Source organism: Schistocerca cancellata, chromosome 3, assembly GCF_023864275.1.
Source record: "Schistocerca cancellata isolate TAMUIC-IGC-003103 chromosome 3, iqSchCanc2.1, whole genome shotgun sequence".
Taxonomy (NCBI): domain Eukaryota; kingdom Metazoa; phylum Arthropoda; class Insecta; order Orthoptera; family Acrididae; genus Schistocerca; species Schistocerca cancellata.
The window spans coordinates 687775481-687801335 of NC_064628.1; the positions used below are offsets into that span (position 1 = coordinate 687775481).

General features: G+C 38.6%; 1 protein-coding gene across 6 annotated transcripts in view; it reads right to left on the reverse strand.

Annotated features, from left to right (window-relative positions):
- Positions 1-25855, reverse strand: part of LOC126175670 (fas-binding factor 1) — a 126767-nt gene that overhangs the window by 86327 nt on the left and 14585 nt on the right. For all 6 annotated transcript variants that reach the window (XM_049922593.1, XM_049922589.1, XM_049922588.1 and 3 more), the window contains exons 5-9: positions 17494-18696; positions 4772-5034; positions 2685-2774; positions 1834-1958; positions 1646-1754 (exon numbers count right to left, since the gene is read on the reverse strand). In XM_049922593.1, the coding sequence (XP_049778550.1) occupies positions 1646-1754; positions 1834-1958; positions 2685-2774; positions 4772-5034; positions 17494-18696 (1790 nt within the window). The remainder of the gene's footprint in view (positions 1-1645; positions 1755-1833; positions 1959-2684; positions 2775-4771; positions 5035-17493; positions 18697-25855) is intronic.

Genomic DNA, 25855 nt, shown 5'->3' on the forward strand with positions numbered 1-25855 from the left:
TATTCATGCAAGTGGTTCTCTTTTCTCCAAAGGTCTCTTTAATTTTCCTGTAGGCAGTATCTATCTTACCCCTAGTGAGATAAGCCTCTACATCCTTACATTTGTCCTCTAGCCATCCCTGCTTAGCCATTTTGCACTTCCTGTCGATCTCATTTTTGAGACGTTTGTATTCCTTTTTGCCTGCTTCATTTACTGCGTTTTTATATTTTCTCCTTTCATCAATTAAATTCAATATTTCTTCTGTTACCCAAGGATTTCTACTAGCGCTCGTCTTTTTACCTACTTAATCCTCTGCTGCCTTCACTACTTCATCCCTCAGAGCTACCCATTCTTCTTCTACTGTATTTCTTTCCCCCACTCCTGTCAATTGTTCCCTTGTGCTCTCACTGAAACTCTTTACAACCTCTGGTTTTTCAGTTTATCCAGGTCCCATCTCCTTAAATTCCCACCTTTTTGCAGTTTTAATCTACAGTTCATAACCAATAGATTGTGGTTAGAGACCACATCTGCCCCTGGAAATGTCTTACAATTTAAAACCTGGGTCTTAAATCTCTGTCTTACTATTATATAATCTATCTGATACCTTCTAGTATCTCCAGGATTCTTCCATGTATACAACCTTCTTTTATGATTCTTGAACCAAGTGTTAGCTATGATTAAGTTATGCTCTGTGCAAAATTCTACCAGACGGCTTCCTCTTTCATTTCTCTCCCCCAATCCATATTCACCCACTATGTTTCCTTCTCCCCCTTTTCCTACTCTCGAATTCCAGTCACCCATGACTACTAAATTTTCGCCTCCCTTCACTACCTGAATAATTTCTTTTATCTCATCATACATTTCATCAATTTCTTCATCATCTGCAGAGCTAGTTGGCATGTAAACTTGTACTACTGTAGTAGGCATGGGCTTCGTGTCTATCTTGGCCACAATAATGCATTCACTATGCTGTTGGTAGTAGCTTACCCACACTCCTATCTTTTTTATTCATTATTAAACCTACTCCTGCATTACCCCTATTTGATTTTGTATTTATAACCCTGTATTCGCCTGACCAAAAGTCTTGTTCCTCCTGCCACCGAACTTCACTAATTCCCACTATATCTAACTTTAACCTATCCATATCCCTTTTTAAATTTTCTAACCTACCTGCCCGATTAAGGGATCTGACATTCCATGCTCCGATCCGTAGAACGCCAGTTTTCTTTCTCCTGATAATGACGTCCTCCTGAGTAGTCCCCGCCCGGAGATCCGAATGTGGGACTATTTTACCTCCGGAATATTTTACCCAAGAGGACGCCGTCTTCATTTAACCATACAGTAAAGCTGCGAGCCCTTGGGAAAAATTATGGCTGTAGTTTCCCCTTGCTTTCAGCCATTCGCAGTACCAGCACAGCAAGGCCGTTTTGGTTAGTGTTGCTAGGCCAGATCAGTCAATCATCCAGACTGTTGCCCCTGCAACTACTGAAAAGGCTGTTGCCCTCTTCAGGAACCACACGTTTGTCTGGCCTCTTAACAGATACCCCTCCGTTATGGTTGCACCTACGGTACGGCCATCTGTATCGCTGAGGCACGCAAGCCTCCCCACCAACGGCAAGGTCCATGGTTCATGGGGGTAGGTTTGAACATTATATATGATAATTACCTGCAAGTGAGCCAAACGAAGTTCAAAATGTTGTTGATGCTTTAAAGTTTCCTTCTGGAAGTATTCCTCTTGTGTTTCTAAGCTTTTCTGCAGAGTAGATAACTGTCTCCTGAAAGAAACAGATACTTTCATGACAGTATAATTTTTTTACAATAAAGCTTTAACATAATTCAATTTTTAGAAATTACTTGTAAGAATCTTCCAAAAGCTGCAGTTCTTGAACATGTCGGTTTTTGAGGGATTCAATGATTTCTTCCAAACTCTTCTTTTCTTGCTCCCACCTCAATGTATCTGGCTGAATTAGTACTTCTTCCTGTGAATTTGGTAAGAAATTTGAAATGAATTCTAATGATAACAATGTGACCACACACAACTATAAGAAGTAACTGAATTGAAAGAAAATGAATATGATGCTAAGAAGAAACATTTTCATGTTAACAGCAGGTTTGAAAAATATCTTCAGTTTTGAATGCAGTGTTCTAAGACATAACACTGAAATGTCCACATGGTGATGCAAGAACGATACGGCAAGTCAAAAACTTCTCTAATAATTTTCTCATATTCTAGAAGTTATTTTAAAAAATAAATTAGCAAAAAACAGTTACAGATAAAAGAAAACAGAGAAATATTGTGCTATGATACAAATTATTACCTACTTTATTTGCTTTGACATTGAGTTTCACATTCAAACCAATGAGACTTTATCATCTCCCATTTTAACTTTTGATAGTATAGTTACTGGTCCAATATGTTATCATCTAACATTATAGCTCCCCTGGAGAGAACACTTCTGTTATCATACAGAATTACAAACTGATTTATTTTTTCTTTTTCATTGTCTGTTTGCAAGAGTGAGAGCTAAATCATCTAAAACTGAATTTGATTATGTACATTGCTACTGTACAGATCAGTTTTGCTTCTTTATTACAGCTGTTTTTTGTCTTGTCTGAATGATGCCATTTGAAGTGTCATTATTGGTAAATAACTCAAATACATTTCACAAAATTATTACAAAAACATTTAAAAATTGAACTGTTACCTTAGTCTCTGGATATTTTTTCTCTTCTCTTGGAGGGATGAAGGAAGGTTGAGGCAGACTTTCAGGAATCAGTGGTTGAGCTGAAAGAGCCTGAAGGAAAATTAAAAATGAACTAAATGAACTATCATACTCAATTTATATATACAATACTCTCAGTTTATCACTAAAAAATAAATCTCTTCAGATTTTTATAAATATAGTGAACATACTCAATTGCTTTTGAATGAATAATACAAAAGAAAAATAAGTTTTTGAGGTTTGCTACTTTTTATATCGACATCATGCATGTGTAGTTGTCTGTGCAGAAACCTTTCATTTCCTTTTAATCTTTTCTTTTTTTCTAAGAAGAAATTCTCAGCTGTAGAAAAGGATGGAAAACATATTTTTATGTTCTGTGAATAATATAGTTTATTATTACAGTACTTACATGTGGTTTAATATATTTCTTTAGGAATTTGATATTTTGCACCTAACACAATTTTTGTACCCAGTATTAAATATACAAGACAGACAAAAAAGTAGCAGATTCCATAAATGGAGTACTATTGTCATAAACCAACAAAAACTACTGTTGTAAATCAGAAATATAAAACTAGGCATTTCTTTTACGTTCTATACAATTTCATTAAAATGACAATACACTTCATAAAATAAGATTTTGTATGGTGGCACTACTGGATCAAAGCTAATGGAATTACTTATGGGTGTCTATTCCCTCTGATTACCTACCTCCTTCCTATATATCATTAAGTTTAACTACACAGTCATGTTCAGGCTAAAATTAATCAATTCAAAGCCCTGGTGGTGTAAGAAAAGTTTCAGTGTCAGAATACTGCTGATGAGGTGAGGAAAGGTAGCAGATTATTGTAGTTTATCATCTGATTTATTAGACATGCGTAATTATAATGGCAGGTACTACTTCTGTAATTGCAATGTCATGTTAATGCAAAACATATTTAACACTAACATTCTTGCAGCTATTATGTAGATATTATTGTGTAGCTGACATAATGGATACGTGTTATCAAGTATAGTCAAACTCCACATGGAATAACTGCTGCCATCTGAAAATTGATTTTATGAGTATGCAACTACAGTAATCTCATTTAAATTGTGAATTATAATTTGATTTGATTTTTTGTAATTTAAAGACTGACTGCTTTTATAAGTATGAATGAAAAGAAAAATAATTTGAAGGCAGTGTCCCCCACATTATCACCAACTGTCAGCTAGTACTTACATCTTCGTATACTTTTTCTGATCCAAGTTGTTAGTTGATGCCTTGATTCACGTATAGATTTTTTTACTTACACTGAATCTTGTCTTTCAAATTCTACATTTTTTTTCTTTGGGTGCATGGACTTTTTAAAAATACTGTTTAATTTTCCATCTGTTGTAGCTCGATGTTATGTAACACCTGCCACTCCTCATGTTCCTTCAATCTTATTGCAGATATCTGATAATGGCAGTAGTTGGAATGTTGTAATAAATAATGAGATTTATTAAGTGATCTAGATGGTTTTATTCACAAAATACTCTAAGCCGAGAGGTTGAAGAAGCTAGCCACTATTCAACACCGAGTATGGCCAGATGTAATCTGCAATTCATGTCAACATAAATGATGATGGCTTAAGTTTGCATAGTGAAGATGCGTACTTTTGTGTGTGAAGTGGCAGCACAGCTTGTTATATGCAGCCTTGCCCCCAGAACTGACTGCAGTCTTCTGGTGTGAAACTAACTGGAGTGCTTAAACCAGAGGCTCTGCAATTCTGTGACACCCTCGACTCAGATTTCTTGATCTTTGCTATGAGTAATTAACTAGATAGTCCCTCTGAAAAGAAGTGGGTCTATGTACAAACTGTTTGTGTACATGAGAGATTTTAGGTTACAAAAACTCCTCTGTAGAGCCAATGAAGAGTTCAGCAGAGTAAACCACAGAGTCAAGAGCAGATTACCCGTGTTTTTAACAGAGGGAATACATAGCCTTGTTGGTCCTACTAGTCAGACATAATGGCATGGTAACATAAATTACAGGATGAAAACTTATGTCGTATGCACAGAATAATGAAAATGTTGCAATGCCCTACCTCCAAGTATAATGTTATACGTTTTTGTTGATCAACAAGGGCATCGTCAAGTTTCTTCTGCCTCTCAATTTGTTGAGCAATGAGGAACTGTAATTGCTGTTCTTGCTGCTGCAGAAGTGTAGTCTGTCTCTGTACCAGGTGTGCTGTTTTCTCCTCATGCTGGCGTAACTGCAGGGCAATAGAGAGGCTTGCTTCCTGCCTGAACAAACTAGCAGCCACAGCACTGTCAATATTGCTGGTGAGTGGGATGGGTGTAGGAGTTTCTGTCATAGGAGATGGAATTCAAAAATGTTAGTAATTGACAAAAATTAAACGCTCCTACTTGTATGCTTAGCAGAACAATGAAAACAAGCATCTCTGAGTCAATATTTTCAGACTCTTCATTATATAAATAAAAGGCCAATCTATCGTTACATATTACAAATATTTACTTCAATATTCAATGAGTACCTCAATGCTACACAACAGCTCTGTTCTACTTTTGGTGTTAGGACTACTTGACAAAACACCTAGAAGTCTTGGACATAGGTGCTAATGTTAAAAGGAGCAGGAAAATATGACAAATGTACCCGTATTTGTATCCTTGGCAGAGATTCTTAATAAATAAATGCTGCCTTTGCGAAGAGTACATCTGCATCTGTAAACTGCAACTGAATGTTTCTACTCATTTGTAAGGGCACCAAATTCAAAGTTTACAGAAAGGTGAATAATACATTACACTGTTAAAGTACTACTGTTTCATTTACTGTCAGCTGGGAGTACTATAACCAGCATTCTTTACAAGTAATTTAAAAAGGGCTGTGTCAATATGCAATCACTAAAATTGTGCTCCAATTAATTTTCAATGAAAAATAGCTGCTGAAATTCATCCTCATCTGCTTACAATGGAACTGTTACAAAAGGACAAAACTACAAGGGTCACTCCAAAAGAAATGCACACTATTTTTGTAAAAATACAGTTTCCATTCTGCATGCTTGAAAGTTTTACAGTGTGTAGATACATCCTTCCCGCTTGTTTTCAAACTTAGTTCAACCTGTTCCCATGAGTGGCGCTGTCACAGCATGTCTTCAAGATGGCTGCTACACTTGATGTTTGTCAGAAGCAACGTGCTGTCATAGAATTCCTGTGGTGTGAAAATGAGACAGTGGGAAACATCCACAAGAGTTTAAAAAAGGTGTATGGAGATTGCAGTACAGTTAGTCGGTGGGCAAGCAGGTTACATGATGAAAGCGGACACGGCAATATTGAGGATTGTCCTCACAACGGCATGCCTCGTACTGCACACACTCCAGACAATATGCAGAGAGTTAACGAATTGGTGACTGCTGACAGATGCAGCACAGTGAACGAATTGTCACGCTACGTTGGGATAGGGGAAGGAAGTGTTTGCAGAATACTGAAAGTGTTGGCGTTAAAAAAGGTTAGTGCCAAGTGGGTTCCCAGGATGTTGACAGTGGTTCACAAAGAAACAAAAAAAAAAAACGGTATGCAGCGAACTTTTGGAACAGTACGAGAATGGTGGAGATGAATTTCTTGGAAGAATTGTGACACGTGATGAACCATGGCTCCATCATTTTTCACCAGAGACGAAAAGGCAATCAATGGAGTGGCATCATGCAAATTCACCCAAGAAAAAAAATTCAAAACCACACCTTCTGCTGGAAAAGTTATGGCTATGGTGTTTTTCGGTTCCTAAGGACTCTTGTTTGTGGATATCATGCCAAGTGGAACCACCATAAATTCTGATGCACATGCGATGACACTGAAGAAACTTCAAGGTTGACTGAGTCATGATCGACCACATTGGCGAAAAGGAGGATGTTTTGCTGTTGCACGACAATGCACGGCCACATGTCAGTCAAAAAACCATGGAAGCGATCACAAAACTCAGATGGACAACACTGAAACACCCGCCTTACAGTCCTGACCTGGCTCCATGTGACTTTCATCACTTTGGGAAACTGAAAGACACTCTTCGTGGAACAAGGTCTGAAGATAATGACTCCATTGTGCACACTGCCAAACAGTGGTTCCAACAGGTTAGTCCAGAATTTTACCGTGCGGGTATACAGGTGCTGGTTCCAAGATGGCGTAAGGCAGTTGAGAGGGATGGAAATTATGTGGAGAAATGAACATATTGTTCCTAAAGGATGTATCTACACACTGCAAAACTTTCAAATATGTAGAATAAAAGATGGATTAAAAAAAATGTAGTGTGCATTTCTTTTGGAGTGATCCTTGTATCTTACAAATTAAAAGAGAGAAAAAATGTTTGCTATGAGAATGGAATAGGAGGCACCTATAATCACTGATGAAATCATCTGAATTTTTGGAGCCTAGCTCAGTTACTTGAAACTATGCGCACATTAACTGCCAAAATGTTGACTGCAAGACCACATCTAAAACAAATTGATTCAGCAAATGGAAGTCTTACCGAATGTGTTGTATCATCCAGTCTCACACTAAGTGACTTTATGCTGAATCTTTTGTTGGAAATTTAGCTGTGTAGAAAGACTTCTACAGATGATGATGATGCTGATTATGGTATTCAAGAAGCAATGATAAAGTAGGTGAGAGTGCATACGCAACCAATTTACAATATTTGAATATCTAGCCACACAAAATGTATAATCAGTGTGTTGATTGTGTGGAAAAATAAGTAAAGATACACGTACATCATACTGATATGAAAATATAAAAAAAAAACAGAAAGTCCTGGATGGAATAAGAAGATTGCGCACGCACATGTGCATGTGCATTTTCTATTTTGGAAGGACTTTGCCCAAAAGCTTAATATTTCAGTCTCTTTCATTGTATCTGTCTGTGGCTCGATGCCTCATCTATGAGATGAGTAGTAATCTATTCTTTCCATATTGTTAATATGAAAATACGGGGTTCCAGATATTTTTCTGTGCCTGTATCTTTACTTTCAGTATAAGCCTCATAAAAGAAACAGCCATTTTTCCATCCTTCATCAATGAAGTATTTGTAGAATAACAGTTCTTTAAACCTCCTGCTTAAGTGATTTTGCATACTATGCAAAAAATGGTCATTAAGAAATCTCTAGAAGATCTAATACAGTGATTCTAAACAATTAGTGCTAAATAAACTAAGTGTTGCTTTTCCGATTAAGTTTGCTTGTCATCTGAGATTTAAAGTCATGTTTGAGAGAGTAGAAGTCAAAATCAACTCATTCACAATTTGTTATTCAATCCTCAGTCACATTAATTCTTTGCATGGAATGATCCAACATATTTTGTAAAATAATAAAGTGTATACTTTATTTATGTATTTGCTTGGATCAATATTGGAATCAAATTACAAAACAGGATGTTTCGAATAGTAAAAGTGACAGTACCTTGTCACTGTGATGAGCAAGTAAAACAATAAAATATTGAACATCAATGGCCAGTTGCATTCTGAGACTTCTGATGAATTTAAAAATTTTGAGTTTTAATATCATTTTAAGTGTCTTACATTACTATGTTAATAGTACCCACATAAATTAGTGTTTCATGTAACTTTAGTGACTTGCAATATGCAGTTAATAGAATATTACTGCTATTGTCCAGATAAATTCTGTACAAAGATTGTGAACTACGATGAGTGAGAAGTGTCTGAACTGCCATAGGAAAGTTAGTTCTGGGGTTCTATGCAGCTGTTGGGACAGATGGTTACATTGGGGGGAATGTAGTGGGAGGTGAATTGGGGAAGTAAATGGGTCTCTTCCATGGCATTGCAAAATATGTTCAAGGGATAGGAAAATAGCTGAACAGTAGGGAATATTAGAGCCCTTAAGGCTGAACTGGATAGTGCTAGAGAGAAACTGATAAAGTTAAAGGGGGGTGGAGGGGGGGGGGGGGTGAAGACAGGTGGGAAGCAGTAGCAAGAAACAGGGGCAACAGAAAGAGAACAGTATCTGACAGTTTATATCATTAGGAGTAAGATAGATACTGCCTACAGGAAAATTAGAGAGATCTTTGGAGAAAAGAGAACCACTTGTATGAATATCAAGAGCTCAGATGGAAACCCAGCTCTAACCAAAGAAGGGAAAGCAGAAAGGTGGAAGGGGTATATAGAGGGTCTGTACATGGGCAATGTACTTGAGGACAATATTATGGAAATGGAAGAGAATGTAGATGAAGATGAAATGGGACATATGATACTGTGTGAAGAGTTTGACAGAGTACTGAAAGACCTAAGTCAAAACAAGGCCCCGGGATTAGACAACATTCCATTAGAACTACTGATAGCCTTGAGAGAGTCAGCCCTGACAAAACCCAACCATCTGGTGAGCAAGATGTATGAGAGAGGCGAAATACCCTCAGACTTCAAGAAGAATATAATAATTCCAATCCCAAAGAAAGCAGGTGTAGACAGATGCGGAAATTACCGAGTTATCAGTTTAATCAGTCACGGCTGCAAAATACTAACACGAATTCTTAACAGATGAATGGAAAAACTGGTAGAAGCTGACCTTGGGGAAGATCAGTTTGGATTCCGCAGGAATGTTGGAACACGTGAGGCAATACTGACCCTATGACTTATCTTAGAAAATAGATTAAGGAAAGGAAAACCTATGCTTCTAGCGTTTGTAGACTTAGAGGAAGCTTTTGACAATGTTGACTGGAATACTCTCTTTCAAATTCTAAAGGTGGCAGGGGTAAAATACAGGAAGTGAGAGGCTATTTACAATTTGTACAGAAACCAGATGGCAGTTATTAGAGTTGAGAGACACGAAAGGGAAGCAGTGGTTGGGAAGGGAGTGAGACAGGGTTGTAGCCTTTCCCTGATGTTATTCAATGTGTATACTGAGCAAGCAGTAAAGGAAACAAAAGAAAAATTCAGAGTAGGAATTAAAATCCATGGAGAAGAAATAAAAACTTTGAGGTTTGCCGGTGGTATTGTAATTCTGTCAGAGACAGCAAAGGACCTCGAAGAGCAGTTGAATGGAATGGACAATGTCTTGAAAAGAGGATATAAGATGAACATTAACAAAAGCAAAACGAGGATAATGGAATGTAGTCGAATTAAATCAGGTGATGCTGAGGGTATAGAGTAGCATGGAGAGCTGCATCAAACCAGTCTCCAGACTGAAGACCACAACAACAACATCTGACAGTTTCATGGCTACTTCAGTTAACTAAGTAAGAGGCCCATGTAGATGTAAGTGTTCTTAATACCCAACAGACTTTCACCAGGAAACCAACTGTTTCTAAAGGAACAGACAGTAGGAGGAAAGTTACTTTGTTAGGTAGTACCCATGGAAGAAGTATAGGCCAGATCTTGCAGGAAAAATTAGGTGACAGGTACCAGGCCACAAGTTGTTTTCAGGCCCAATGCATGTTGGTTGGTTAGTTTCAGAAGTGGGGAAAGGGACCAAACTGCTTAGTGATCGGTCCCCCCAGTGCATGTCTCAGCCTAGAGACAGAAGACATAGGATCATTGTGCAAGGATTTCACAAAGCAGGAACATATTGTGATAGTGGGTGGAGCAGTAAACAGTACTGATAGGGATCAGGGCTACAATATTGAGTGTGACCTGGTAAAAATAGCATGTAAAATGAACATACAAATGTTGCCTTGGTTTCTGCTTTCATGCAGTCTGATTGCCCCAATTGAATAGCTCTATTAGAAGAGTTAATATGGAGTTATATCAGCTGCTTTGTCAGACTTTGGTCTTGTTCCGGTTGATATTATTGGTAGGTGGGACTTCACAAGGCATGGCCTGCATCTCAGTAGGAAAGGGAAGGGTAATGGCCAGGATGATAGCAAAATCTCTAGGAGGGTGGGGGTTAGGGGGGGGGGAGAGGACACTGAAACTCATGGGAGTACCCTTTTTTAGACTCAGATTAGTGTCCAATGATTCAACGTTGGATGAAATTAAGCTTAATGAGAAGCTCAGACAGGCAAGTACTAGAGGTGTTAAAATATCATAAGATTCTGATAAAAGTACAGTGAAAAATAATGTTACTATATTGCCTCAGAATATCAAGGGATTAAAAATTAAAGTAGGTGAGCTTCTTGTTTGTTTAGAAGGCTTACAAACTAAGGTTGGAATAGATATTCTGTGCCTGTCTGAACATCACACAGTCACAGATATGGAAAAGGTAAATATAGGTGGATATAAGCTTTCAGTACATGCTAGTAGAAACACTATGGAGAGAGTAGTAGTTTCCATTTATATTAAAATTTATCATAGCGTAAAAACTTTAGAAACTAAAAAGTGGTATGTAGAGCAATGTACAGAAACATGTGCCTGTGAGATTAAACTAAATAATGGTACTTTTAGAATTGGATACTTAACTGTAGAAAGGTGCTAAGTGAAAAATGTTCAAATGGCTCTGAGCACTATGGGACTTAACTTCTGAGGTCATCAGTCCCCTAGAACTTAGAACTACTTAAACCTAACTAAACTAAGGACACACATCCATGCCTGAGGCAGGATTCGAACCTGCGACCGTAGCGGTCGCGCGGTTCCGGACTGTAGCGCCTAGAACCGCTTGGCCACTCCGGCCGGCACACCACTAAATGGCAATGGTGCTAAGTTGCCAGCTGATTTCATAAGAATGGTGCAATGTGCCATTCAGTTGCGTTTGTTTCACTTTGCTGCCATGATAAGTGCATGCATAGACTTCTATACTGTCCTTCTTTGTGAATCATCACTCTTTAACTTATAAGGTATGTGTATACACATGACATAATATTACGGTCGTATACAGTCATATAAAATTGTCATATAAATGAAATATTATATACCTACATGTTATCTTTAAATCATTTTGTGCGTAAGTGATGTCCATACATTAGGTTATAGCGGATGAAGCCACATGGGTAGGAGAAGGAGGAAGAATGGTGGTGGATCATTCAGAGATGAGCAGAAGAAATTAAATACAAAAGGTTTTGTGTATGGAACACACACAAAACAGTAGTTATACCAGCTAAGAACTGTCCCTCACCACAGGTACGATTTTAAGCCCTTCACTGGCTGTGAAATCTATGCAAAGGAATGATTGCTGTTGAATGTGTACATATTTCCAGTGTCCTCTATAGAAGACATATTGTTTTGTTGTTCTTTCCTTTAGGTACTATACAAATGTAGATTAAGGTGCGGTGAGTGACACCTGCATTGAAAATAGATTTGTTTTCTAAGTTCTATAAGCAAGACTACATTCACAAAACAGCAATTGACACAATAAAGGAATTCAAATCAATTAATAACCGAATATCACACATTACAATTCAGGCTCAGTGGTTTGATATTACATTTATAAATGTTCATGCACCCACAGAAGATAAGGAAGATGACGTGAAAGAAGAATTTTATAGTCAACTGGAACAGACATATAATTCAATAAGTAGACATAATGTAACAATAGTGTTAGGAGACTTTAATGCCAAAGTAGGAAAAGAAGAAATCTACAAACCAACCATTGGGAATTACAGCTTACACGATGAAAGTTCAGAGAATGGTGTGCGACTCATAAACTTTGCAATGGCAAATGGTCTCACATTAAGCAGCACAAAATTCCAACACAAACGCATTCATTTAGGGACATGGATATCACCAGATGGAAAAGTAGTGAACCAGATTGACCACGTCGCCATCCAAAGACGATTTCAAAACAGTATTAAAGACGTTAGAACTTTTAGGGGAGCAGATTGTGAGACAGATCATATGTTAATCAGAGCTCAAATGAAAATAAAGCTAAAAAAGAAACAAAGTACAAATAGGGTTGAAATTAAAAGGTACGATGTAGAAAATCTGGCAGAAGAAAAAATAAAAGAAAACTTTAGGAAAGAAATGGAAATTAACCTATCGGAATCTAGACTGACACATAGTGACCAGCAAGACGTGGAAAGTAGATGGAGACACCTCAGAAACAGTATTCAAGATGTAGCTTCCAAAACTATAGGTAAAAGAAAACGAACTAACAAAATCTGGTTTAATATAAAGTGCCAAGAAAGAGTACTGGAGAGGCAAAATGCGAGGAAGGCATGGTTACAAGACATGGACAATATTACACTAAAGGAGAGATACTATAAAATCCGCAAGGAAACACAACGAACTCTAAGACAAGAGAAGAGAAAACACTACAACAACATGGTAAGAGAAGCGGAGGATGATTTCAAGCATCACAGAGCAAGGCAGATGTACCAGAATATAAAAAAGTCCTTGGGAAAATTCACTAAAAGGGAACAGTTTATAAAGGACCATAATGGGAAAATACTTACAAACAAGAATGACATACAAGAAACATAGAAGACATACTTTACACAGCTGCTCAACTGCAATGATCCACAATATTACTTTACATTTGAAGAACCAGATACAGTTGATATACAAGTCACCACACCATCAGTAAATGAAATAAGACAAACAATAAAGAAATTAAAGAACAACAAGGGCTGTGGGGAAGACCAGGTATATGCTGAGCTTTTAAAAAATGGAGGACCACAATTGGAAATAGAACTACATTCCTTAATTGAAACAATTTGGGAGACAGAAAACATACCGGCCGATTGGAAAACTGCAATTATATGCCCCATCTTTAAGAAGAATGATCCCCTTGTCTGTGATAACTACAGAGGAATTGCCCTACTCGACGTCACGTATAAAATTTTGTCGATGTGTATACTACACAGACTGATTCCCATAACCGAAGAACTGATTGGGGACTACCAATGTGGTTTCCACACTAACAGATCCACTTTGGATCACTTATTCACATTGAGACAAATAACTGAGAAGGCATGGGAATTTAATGTAGATATCCATATTCTATTTATAGACTTCAAGAAGGCCTATAATAGCATACACCGACAGACACTCTTAAACACCATGAAAGAATTTGAAATACCATTAAAATTAATCAAATTAGTTAAAATGTGTTTGGAAGAAACCATATGCAAAGTTAAGACACCTGCAGGAGAGACTGAAAATTTTAAGGTGTACACTGGACTGAGACAAGGGGATGCCATCTCACCTATTCTATTTAATATTATCTTAGAGAAGATTGATAGAGAATTCACCAAAACTAATCCACAAGGGATCCAACTGCAGGGACAGAACATTACTAGACTTGCTTATGCAGATGATGTAGCCTTAATAAGCACTTCAAAAGCTGAATTAATCAGGATGATGCAAAATTATTACAAAATAGCTGAGAAAGCTGGACTTCATGTGAATGAAGAAAAGACAGAATATCTAGTCATGAGTAAAAAACTCCAAAAGAATACACCACTGACCGTAAATGGTCTCACTTTCAAGGCAGTTGACCACTTCAAGTACTTAGGGAGTCTTTTTAGCAGAGACAATAGAGCAGAAATAGAAATAGACGACCGTCTAGCAGCAGCTAATAGAACTTTTTACAGCTGTATCAAAATTTTAAGGATGAGATCACTTAGTACTGAATTCAAAATCCGTTTTTATCAGTCAACTATTGTACCAGTAGCATTATATGGATGTGAAGCTATTACATTCAGGAAAAAAGATGAAGAAAAACTGTTGATATTTGAAAGAAAAATACTAAGAAAAATATTTGGACCAATCTTCGATGAAAATGTCATGGAGTGGAGGATAAGGAAAAATGAAGAACTACGGGAGCTGTACAAACATAGTACCATTGTGGAAATGTTAAAGAAGAGAAGACTGAACTGGGCTGGTCATGTAGCAAGGATGCCGGAGAACAGACTACCTAAAATAGCATCCACTAAGGAATTAGAAGGAAAGAGAAGAAGAGGAAGACCTCGAATTAGGTGGATGGAGAATATCCGGGAAGATGCAGCTAGGATGGGCATCAACTCTGATTGGACAACAATTTCCCTGGATAGAAATAATTGGAAGAGGCTCGTAGAGCAGGTGTACGGTCGATAAGGCCTTAGCCACGTGTAAAGTAAAGTAAAGTAATAAGCAAGACTACTCAACACAAGGAGTCTTCCTGATGGGTCTTCTTAGTGTCACACCAGTATGGCGTAGTCAGCATGGAACCTACAATACTCCCGTTGAAAGTCGCCGGCAGGGAACAGTTCAGTATTCTATTCCACATGGTACAGGAGATCTTGTTGCAGTTTGCAAAACCACTTTTATGAATATTTTTGCTGTTGCAAAGAGGAGGCTGGAAATACTTATTAAGAAGAAGAATCTTGGAGAGACAACATTCACCAACAGCAGAACAAGACACACTCAATCACAATACAGCAACAATGACAAAATGAGTAATAAGCAGCACATAAATGGCTTTCTCAGGGAAGTTAGACATTACAGCCGAGCAAGATCAAGCAAGGAATACCTCAGTCCTGAGCTGAATATTTCAAGAATATACTCCCACCTTAGAAAGGTGTTTCCTCAAAGCACCATAAGTTCCAGTTTTTATCATAGAGTCTTTCTGAAAGAATTTCCCAACCTTTCCTTCCACAGACCTAGGAAAGACACCTGCAAGACATGTGACCTACTGAACATTAGGTTCACCGCAGTCACAGGTGCATTTAGAGATACACCATTGGAAGGCCGAGATGGTACAGAGTCTTCTGAAGAGCGACATCACTTCTTCTCAGTTCCCTGACAGTGCATATCGATTAATGTGCAGCAGGTTATGTTTGTGCCCACACTAACACACTCCATCAGTTATCTTGTTAAAACTGGGACCGGACCGCAGCGATGCACGGATGCACGCCAAGACCGTAGGATCCTACGCAGTGCCGTAGGGGACCGCACCGCCACTTCCCAGCAAATTAGGGACACTGTTGCTCCTGGGGTATCGGCGAGGACCATTCGCAACCGTCTCCATGAAGCTGGGCTACGGTCCCGCACACCGTTAGGCCGTCTTCCGCTCACGCCCCAACATCGTGCAGCCCGCCTCCAGTGGTGTCGCGACAGGCGTGAATGGAGGGACGAATGGAGACGTGTCGTCTTCAGCGATGAGAGTCGCTTCTGCCTTGGTGCCAATGATGGTCGTATGCGTGTTTGGCGCCGTGCAGGTGAGCGCCACAATCAGGACTGCATACGACCGAGGCACACAGGGCCAACACCCGGCATCATGGTGTGGGGAGCGATCTCCTACACTGGCCGTACACCACTGGTGATCGTCGAGGGGACACTGAATAGTGCACGGTACATCCAAACCGTCATCGAACCCATCGTTCTACCATTCCTAGACCGGCAAGGGAACTTGCTGTTCCAACAGGACAATGCACGTCCGCATGTATCCCGTGCCACCCAACGTGCTCTAGAAGGTGTAAGTCAACTACCCTGGCCAGCAAGATCTCCGGATCTGTCCCCCATTGAGCATGTTTGGGACTGGATGAAGCGTCGTCTCACGCGGTCTGCAGGTCCAGCACGAACGCTGGTCCAACTGAGGTGCCAGGTGGAAATGGCATGGCAAGCCGTTGCACAGGACTACATCCAGCATCTCTACGATCGTCTCCATGGGAGAATAGCAGCCTGCATTGCTGCGAAAAGTGGATAAACACTGTACTAGTGCCGACATTGTGCATGCTCTGTTGCCTGTGTCTATGTGCCCTTGGTTCTGTCAGTGTGATCATGTGATGTATCTGACCCCAGGAATGTGTCAATAAAGTTTCCCCTTCCTGGGACAATGAATTCACGGTGTTCTTATTTCAATTTCCAGGAGTGTATATTAATGGCCTGCCACTCTTAATTCATGAACATGCAAAGCTAGTTATTTTTGCTCTTGATACAAGTATACTAATCACACCCAACAAACAAGAATTTGCTGAGGAACTTGTAAATAATGTCTTTTGGAAAATTATTAAGTTGTTCTCTGCAAATGGACTCTTACTAAATTTTGAGGAAAAACAGTATATACAGTCCAGTACAGTAAATGGCATAACACCACTGACAGATACAGACTTTGAACTGAAGTCTGTCTAAGGCAGGATATTTAAAATTTCTGGGAGTGTTCACTGATGAGAAATTGAATTGGAAGAATGATCTGCTGAAACATGAGTTCAGTTACTTACACTATTAGGTCTATTGCAAATTTTGGTGATAAATATATCAATAAATTAGCCAACTATTCCTATTTTCATTCACTACTTTCATAAGGCAACGTATTTTGGGGTAATTCATCATTAAAAGAAGAGGTATTCATTGCACAAAAGTGTGTAATTAGAATAAGAGCTTGAGCCCACCAAAGATCACCCTGTAAACATTTATTTAAAGAACTAGGGATACTCACAGTACCTTCACAATACGTACATTATGAAATTTGTTATTAATAACCCATCCCAGCTCAAAAACAATACCAGAGTGCATAGCTACAACACTAGAGGAATAGAGGATCTTCACTATTTGGGGTTAAATCAGACTCTGTCAGAGAAAGGGGTAAATTATGCTGCCACAAAAGTCTTCGGTTATTTACCAAGTCGCATTAGAAGTCTGACAAATAGCCAACCACCATTTAAAAATAGATTAATAGAATTTCTGAATGACAACTCCTCCCGCTCAACAGATGAATTTTTAGATATGAAGTATTAAAAAAATTTCACACTCTTATGTTTAACTGACACATTCCATATCATTATGGAATGTTGTATTTATGATCTATGGAACAAGTATTAATTAATGATGTAACACTTGTGGAACTGGTCAGTGTCCTAAGGTCATAAACATAACTATAAATGAAACAAAAATATTAGAAGGATTTAACACTGCACAAAAAAAAAGCTTGACATGCAAACTGATAAAAATCCAGTCTCACCTGGAGCTCCTTCAGATGGCTGCTGTGCCTGCAAAATTCCTGCAGGCTGTTGCTGTTCTGCTGCAGGAATGGTGTGAGTTGAACCACTCGTAGAAATATTTAAAATCTCTGGCTTCTCTTGTACAGAGGGTGCTCCTCCCAACCACTCAGGCAATTGGCCACTGGGTGCTTTTGACATAGCATGCTGTTGTTGACGTCGGAGTGGTAATACTGAACTAGAATGAATCTCCTGTGATGCTGTTGTCACTGAACTGTTAGCTGGCAGATTCTTTTCACCAGCATTATCAGCAGAAACATTATCAGTATAGGATGTTGTCTGGTGCAAGGGTGGGGAGTGAGAGGAGGGTAGTTCTGAAGAAAGTCCGAGCCAAGAGGCAGAACCTCGTTCTTCAGTTCTGTTGTGAACAGGTGAACCAACTATTTTTTTGGGTGTAGAAACAGGAGACAAAATACCTAAAGGATCTCCAATAGAAGAGGTATTCCGTCGAACAGCTGACCGTCTGGGCTGTGTGGAAGCAGGTGCAATTGAAGGAGAGTAACTCCCAAAAGACATTTCAGTTTCCTTAACAGTATCATCATTTCTTTCACTGGGCTTCTTTTCTATTTTATTTGCACTTTGCCCAACGTTCCTGCCAAGTAGCTCATCCATTATTGAGCTTTTCTTATCAGATAATTTCCCAGCAGCAGTGCTTGATTTTCCAAATTTCTCAAGACCAATTCCTGGCAGTAGATCATCTTCTAGGTCAATGCTCTCATTTCTGTTTCCCAACAATGGTGAAGTTTGCTCTTTTGGTTGTGAAACTCCAACTAGTGATGCAATTGGCTGATTTTTTGGTTGTGTGGACATATCTACTGAATCTGGTGCAAAATTCACTCTTTTTACAGAACTCTGTCCTAAATGGTCAGACTTACGGGCATCACCCATATTCCCAGCACCATCTGTTTCAGATTTCATCACATTCTTGTTACTACTTCCTTTGTCAATAGACGTATCTGAACCAAATAAATCTGCAAATAATTTAGCTTTGTTGTTGGTATCAGTATTTAAATTAGTCATTTCTGGAGCTTTCTCTTCAGACTTTTTACTGTCTCTCACACCAGACCCTATAAAACCTGTAGTTGGCTTCTTTGTCTTCATACTGTCTGACAGCAAGTCATCCAGATCTGCCAAAGGGTCACTTCCATCGTCGCTGTCATCAAAATCTGTCAAACAAACTTCAGCATCAGGCATTACTTATCATCTACTAATCACAAATCCAACTGAACTTTTTGGAAATAAATAATGATTACAACAATATGGTCAAAATACTTATCTCTAATATTACATCTTGTTGATGCATTCTTCTGCCACCAATTTTATGTTCATCAATAGAGCACAAACTGTAGATGTTCTACAATACTGTACAACAATAACAGTTTATGTATTCATTGATAAGCATTACATCTGCTGCTGGGACTTTAAGATGTTGTGTCAAATTTTGCCAACAAACTTCATATTTCAACTGAGAACCTACTTATCACCTTGTGCCAAATAACTGAATCAGACAATAACAATGCTTGGTGGAAACTCACAGTAACACATTATTTTTGTAATAGTACTTTCTACAAGTTTTGAGCCATGGCTTCGGGATACAACAACCAACACTGAAATGTGAATGAAGTAAATAGGCAACCATTTAAGCTGTTAAATCTGAGGGCAAAAATTGGCGCATGTCTTAATTATGTTGTTTGCTTTTCTTTGAAAGCAAGAGGATTTTAGAATGGCCAGTGACAAATCCTATGTATTCAGTGTGTCTATCAACAAAATTATCAATCGTGATCATTTGGATTTCGCTGACAAAACTACCCCAGAAGGAAGCAATAGTGAAGATCTTGGCATTCTTTAAGTTCATTCTGTATATTGTATTCAGACAGTTTTCAGCAATTAACCTTGACAGAGCATTAAGTTAAACCAATACAGAATTACCAGCACTATTAAATAATCTCATACACAATGTGCTGTTGGAAATACAGACTGGCAGTAATGGAATCCAAGAAGAAATGTACACGTCAGAAAGAGGTGAAAACCACAGTTTATTTTGTGAACAACCTACCTCAATTATCTGTTTCATCTGGTTACTATTCTGTTTTGCCAATGGCATGATAACATATAAGGAGAACTGTTTGCTCATAATATACAACCAATGAAAGAAAAGAGTGCATGACATAAGGAGAGTTAGTGGACTCCTGTGAACTCTCATAAATAGTACACAGTATTACTTGAAGATAATAAGCAAATGTTGTATTATCATACTGCGACATTTGAAACGAAGCCCAACACTATCAGAAAAATATATATCAAGGAAACAGTATTACATTAATATGGGATGATGTATCATCGTCATTTTTACAAATATCTGCATAAATCCATTAGTCCAAATTAAAATATAGCCCTGTAAATAGGGTTTGTCATGTAAATAAAATTTAGTACATGGATGTTGCAGAGCTCACAAGCGACTCTAGGAAACCTTAACCAGCAGAATGCAACATCTGTTTCCCACAGCAAATTATAAGCCACTTTGTTGAGAATTTATAGATCAAATTTTGAAATATAAGAGCATAGACTTTCACAGCCAGAATCCATTTCAATAACATTCTTCTGGGTGTGTGAGTGACAAGGGAAGCAGGCCCGCCCGTCATAGATGATTTTTTCCAAATTTATGGCATACGAACAGCTTGGCCCTAAATGAAAGAGAGAGAAGTGGGAGCTCCAGATGGACAAGCGTTTAGAAAAAATAGCATTTCTTGCACAGGTTGGTCGAGACATAACATATTTAGGTCAGTGTAGTCTACAGATAGTTGTTGAGTTGAGTCCCTATGTGGAAATTTCTTTTTCTTCTCTTTATGTTACTTAGACTGCAAATAAATCAAAATTATCCTCAATGTGTTGAATTTATTCATATTTACATAGAAAGGCATGCAAAGGAAACGCAAAGAAAAATTTGGGTGTCAAGTAAAATTCCAGGAAGGTATTGTAAGGCATACATATGAACTTCATGTATAAAATTAGATACTTGTATTAGTATTTCATGGCAGATAAAACTGTGTGCTGGACCAAGACTTGAACTCAAGACCTTTGCCTTTTGCACGGAAGTCCTCTACCAACTGAGCTACCCAAGCACGACTCATGACCCATCCTCACAACTTAGGAAGATTGGAGATGAGGGACTGGTAAAAGTTGTTATACTATTTGTTTTTTGCTGCGAAGAATCTTTTAGCTCTCTTGGCCATCTTCAGACAACTTAAGACTAAACAGACAGTCCACACAACATCAGAGCGAGCTTCTATCATACGAAGTTGGTTATTTGGAAAGGTAGGTGTCCATTTTAGAGCACTTGCCCACAAAAGGCAAAGGTCTCGGGTTTGTGTCCAAATCCGGCACACAGTTTTAATCTACCAGGAAGTTACATATCATTGCACACTCTGCTGGAAAGTGAAAATTTCATTCTAGATACTTGCATTATTTTACTGTCGATGATTTACACATGGTGGACTGATTTCCATCATAAAAACATGGGAAGCAGTAATTGTCTTCACATCTGGCACATGTAATAAATGCTACATTTTTACAATTGCATGGTTGTTTTAAGGTTTCTGTAAAAATACAAACTTAGTTTACATTCAAAAAAGTTTCATTCACATCACACAGTTTGGCAGCAAACCATGCATAATGCATCATTTCGCTGAATATTAGGCTAACTGGTGACGTACAGCTGAGTGTATTTTGATACAGTATTTTCGGGATGTCATTTCTTTTTCTCTCCCGATGAGATAAGAGCAGGTCTGAAGCTTTTTCATCAAATTCCTAACCAGAGATAAAAATACACAAAAGAAGGGTTGAACCAGCTAAATGCATTTTTTGCAGGAATCACTTTCATACTGTATAATGACAATCGTCCTTCATCTTGAAAAATCTCTTCTACTCATGCCTTTTACGAGAATAAACTGAACATCATTTTGGTTTATTTGCAGTGAATGCAGCACAAAAATTGAAAACAAAAATGTTCCTGCATAGGAACTTGATTTCGTGACCCTCTGAGTACCATTCTTTATCCTTTCCACTGTGTCAACCACTGCATGGAACCAAGGCTAATATGAATAGTTCATGCTTTGCCCAATCTGCACCAATAAGTGCTATTTTTTCTAAATACTTGGTCACCTGGAGTTTTCAATTCTGTCACTTTCATTTCTGGCAAAGCCCTGCCTATTCCATAAATCTGGATGAAAATGGTAATTACGAGTAGGTGTGGTTCCATTGAAAGTCATATCTATTAAAATTACCAATGTTTCAGCTGCTACTGCAAGAAGTCTTCATCAGGGTAGAAGACTGCCAGTAATAGCAACCAAAACATTGATAATTTTATAACATATGACGTGGTCACACACCCAGCACAGTGTTATTGCAACATTTTTTTTAAAACTTTGACCTGTACTGATAAATACATCACTGCTGACAATATTAAGTTCCACAGCAGAATAATTTTATAGATAAGAATGAAAATTCGAAACAGTGAACAATTTATACTAAGAGATACCTTTCTGATTATATAAAAACTACGCACAAATAAACGCTTCACATTATTGTGTTTTCTTTCTAAAGTGTGAGATTGGCAAAAATGAAAACTTTCAAGTCCTTTTCCACTACTGAGCTGATTTTCAAAAATTAATTCTGAACATAAGCATTGAAAATTTTATATTCACATCAGCATTGGTGAACGTGCAGATCCGACAGGAATCAGCAAATGCAAATACAGACAATTGCAATTTAACAATTTGTCAATGAGGTCATTAGAGATGAAGCACAAACTCGTATTGGGGAAGAGAACTGACTGTGTCATTTTCAAGCATTTGCCTTAAATGATTTAGAGAAACTACAGAAAACTTAAAATGGATAGCCAGAGGGAGATTTGAATTGCTGTCTTTCCAATTCAAGTCCAGTGTCTTGCTGCTGCACCACCTCGCTGTGTGATGACAATGGAATTATTTTCAAATTCCACAAACTTAACACTTAATGTATATTTTCTCTGTTTATGTGTCAGTCACGGTCCAAGTGCTTCTCTCACCAAGTTCTGAAAGTAGCCTACTTTTACATCTACATCTGTAAGATTACTCTGCAATTCACAATAAAGTGTCTCACAAAGGGTTCAATGAACCACCTTCAAGCTGTTTCTTTACCGTTCCACTCTTGAACGGTGCACATGAAAAAAGAGCACTTAATTTTTCTGTGCAAGCCCAGATTTCTCTTATTTTATTGTGATGATCATTTCTCCCTAAGTAGGTGAGTGCCAACAGAATGTTTTCACAATTGGAGGAGAAAACTGGTGATTGAAATTTCACAAGAAGATCCTGTTGCATCGAAAAACGCCTTTGTTTTAATGATTGCCACTCCAATTCATGTGTCGTGTCGGTGGCACTATCTCCCCTATTTCATGATAATACAAAATGAGCTGCCCTTCTTTGTACTTTTTCGATGTATTCCGTCAGTCCCACCTGATGCGGATCACACACCTCACAGCAAAACTCCAGAACAGGGTGGACAAGCATGTTGTCAGCAGTTCTTTAGTAGGCCTGTTACACATTCTAAGTGTTCTGCCAGTGAATCGCAACCTTTGGTTTGCTCTACCCACAACATTATCTTTGTGATTGTTCCAATTTAGGTTATTTGTAATTGTAATCCCTAAGTATTTAGTTGAATTTACAGCCTTCAGATTTGTGTGAGTTATCAGGTAATTGAAATTTAACAGATTTCTTTTAGTACTCATGTGAATAACTTCACACTTTTCTTTATTCAGGGTCAATTGCCACTTTTCGCACCATACAGATATCTTATCTAAATCATTTTGCAATTTGTTTTGGTCATCTGATTACTTTACAAGATGGTAAATGACAGCATCATCTGCAAACAATCTAATGGGCTACTCAGATTGTCTCCTACGTTGTTAATATAGATCAGGAACACCGGATATTACTTCTGTTTTACTCGATGACTTTCCATCTATTACTATGAACTGTGACCTTTCTGACAGTAAATCACAAATCCAGTCACACAACTGAGGTGATATTCCATAGGCAAGCGGTTTGATTAGAAGACGATTGTGAGGAACGTTGTCGAAAGCCTTCTGGAAATCTAAAAATATGGAATCAATTTGACACCCCCTGTCGATAGCACTCATTACTTCATGAGTAAAAAGAGCTAGTTGTGTTTCGCAAGAACGATATTTTCTGAATCCTTCTGACTATGTATCAATAAATCGTTTTCTTCGAGGTACTTCATAATGTTCGAATAAAGTATTTGTTCCAAAAACCTACTGCAAATTGATGTTAGTGATATGGGCCTATAATTCAGTGGATTCCTCCTACTTCCCTTTTTGGGTATTGGTGTGACTTGAGCAATTTTCCAGTCTTTAGGTATGGATCTTTCTGTGAGAAAGTGGTTGTATATAATTGCTAAATATGGAGCTATTGTATCAGCATACTCTGAGAGGAACCTGACCGCTGTACAATCTGGACCAGAGGCCTTGGCTGTATTAAGTGATTTAAGCTGCTTTGTTACACGGAGGATATCTACATCTATGTTTCTCATCTTGGCAGTTGTTCTTGATTGGAATTCAGGAATATTTGCTTCCTCTTCTTTGGTGAAGGAGTTTCAGAAAACCGTGTTTAATAACTCTGCTTTAGTGGCACTGTCATCAGGGACATCACCATTGTTATCGCACAGTGAAGGTATTGATTCTGTTTTGCCACTGGTGTGCTTTGTGTATGACCAGAATCTTTTTGGGTTTTCTGCTAGATTTCTAGACAGAATTTTGTTGTGGAAATTATTAAAAGCATCTCGCATTGAAGTATGCGCTATACTTTGAACTTCTTCAAAACTTAGCCAGTCTTGGGGATTTTTTGTTCTTTTAAATTTGGCGTACTTTTTTGTTGCTTCTGCAACAGCTATCTGACCCGTTTTGCGTACCATGGGGGATCAGCACCATCACATATTAATTTATCTGGTATATATCTCCCAATTTCGGTCGATACTATTTCTTTGAAATCATTTCACAACTTTTCTTTACATGATCAGATCGGAAGGAGTGGAGACTGTTTCTTAAAAAGGCATTACAAGCATTTTTATCAGCTTTTTTTTAAAGTAGATATATACACATCAAAAAAAAGTTTTAGATCACCTCAGTTCCGAGAGTTCTGTAACCTGTACAGAAAATTGGAATAGAGATCAACATAAACATAATTTCCGCCCTTGTCACTGCTCATGAAAACCACACATTGCATGTTGTACCACCATACAGCGAGACCTTCAGAGGTGGTGGTCCAGGTTGCTGTACACACCGGTACCTCTAATACCCAGTAGCACATCCTCTTGCATTGATGTATGCCTGTATTCATCAAGGCTCTGTTGGTCCAGACTGACCCACTACTCAATGGAGATTTGGCATAGAGTAGTTTCCCTCAGAGTAGTTTGTCGGTCACGTCATCCATAAACAGCCCTTTGCAATCTATCCCAGGCATGTTTGATAGGGTTCATGTGTCGAGAACATGCTGGCCACTCTAGTCGTGCGATATTGTTATCCTGAAGGAAGTCATTCACAAGATGTGTACAATGGGGGCACAAATGTCGTAAATGAAGACGAATGCCTTGCCAACATGCTTCTGATAAGGTTGCCCTATCAGTTGGAGGATGGCATTCAGCATTCACATATCGTACAGCCATTACAGTACCTTCCATGACCATCAGTGCCGAACATCGGCCCCACGTAATGCCACCCCAAAGCAGCAGGGAACCTCCACCTTGCTGCACTCGCCGGACAGTGTGTCTAAGGCATTCACCCCAACCAGGTTGCCTCCAAATAAATCTCCGACGATTGTCAGTTGAAGGCATATGCGACACTCATCGGTGAAGAGAACATGATGCCAATCCTGAGCGGTCCATTTGGCATGTTGTTGGGCCCATCTGTACCACGCTACATGGTGACATGGTTGCAAAGATGGACCTCGCCATGGGTGTTGGGGGTGAAGTTGGGCATCTTGCAGCCTATTGCACACAATTTGAGTTGTAACATGATGTTCTGTGGCTGCACGAAAAGCATTATTCAACATGGTGGCATTGCTGTCAGGGTTCCTCCTAGCCATAATCCGTAGGTAGTGGTCATCCACTGCAGTGGTAGCCCTCGAGTGGCCTGAGCAAGGCATGTCATCGACAGTTCCTGTCTCTCTCTAACTCCTCTATGTCTGAACAATAGCGATTTGGTTCACTCCGAGATGCCTGGAAACTTCCCTTGTTGAGAGCCCTTCCTGGCACAAAGTAACAATGCGGATGCAA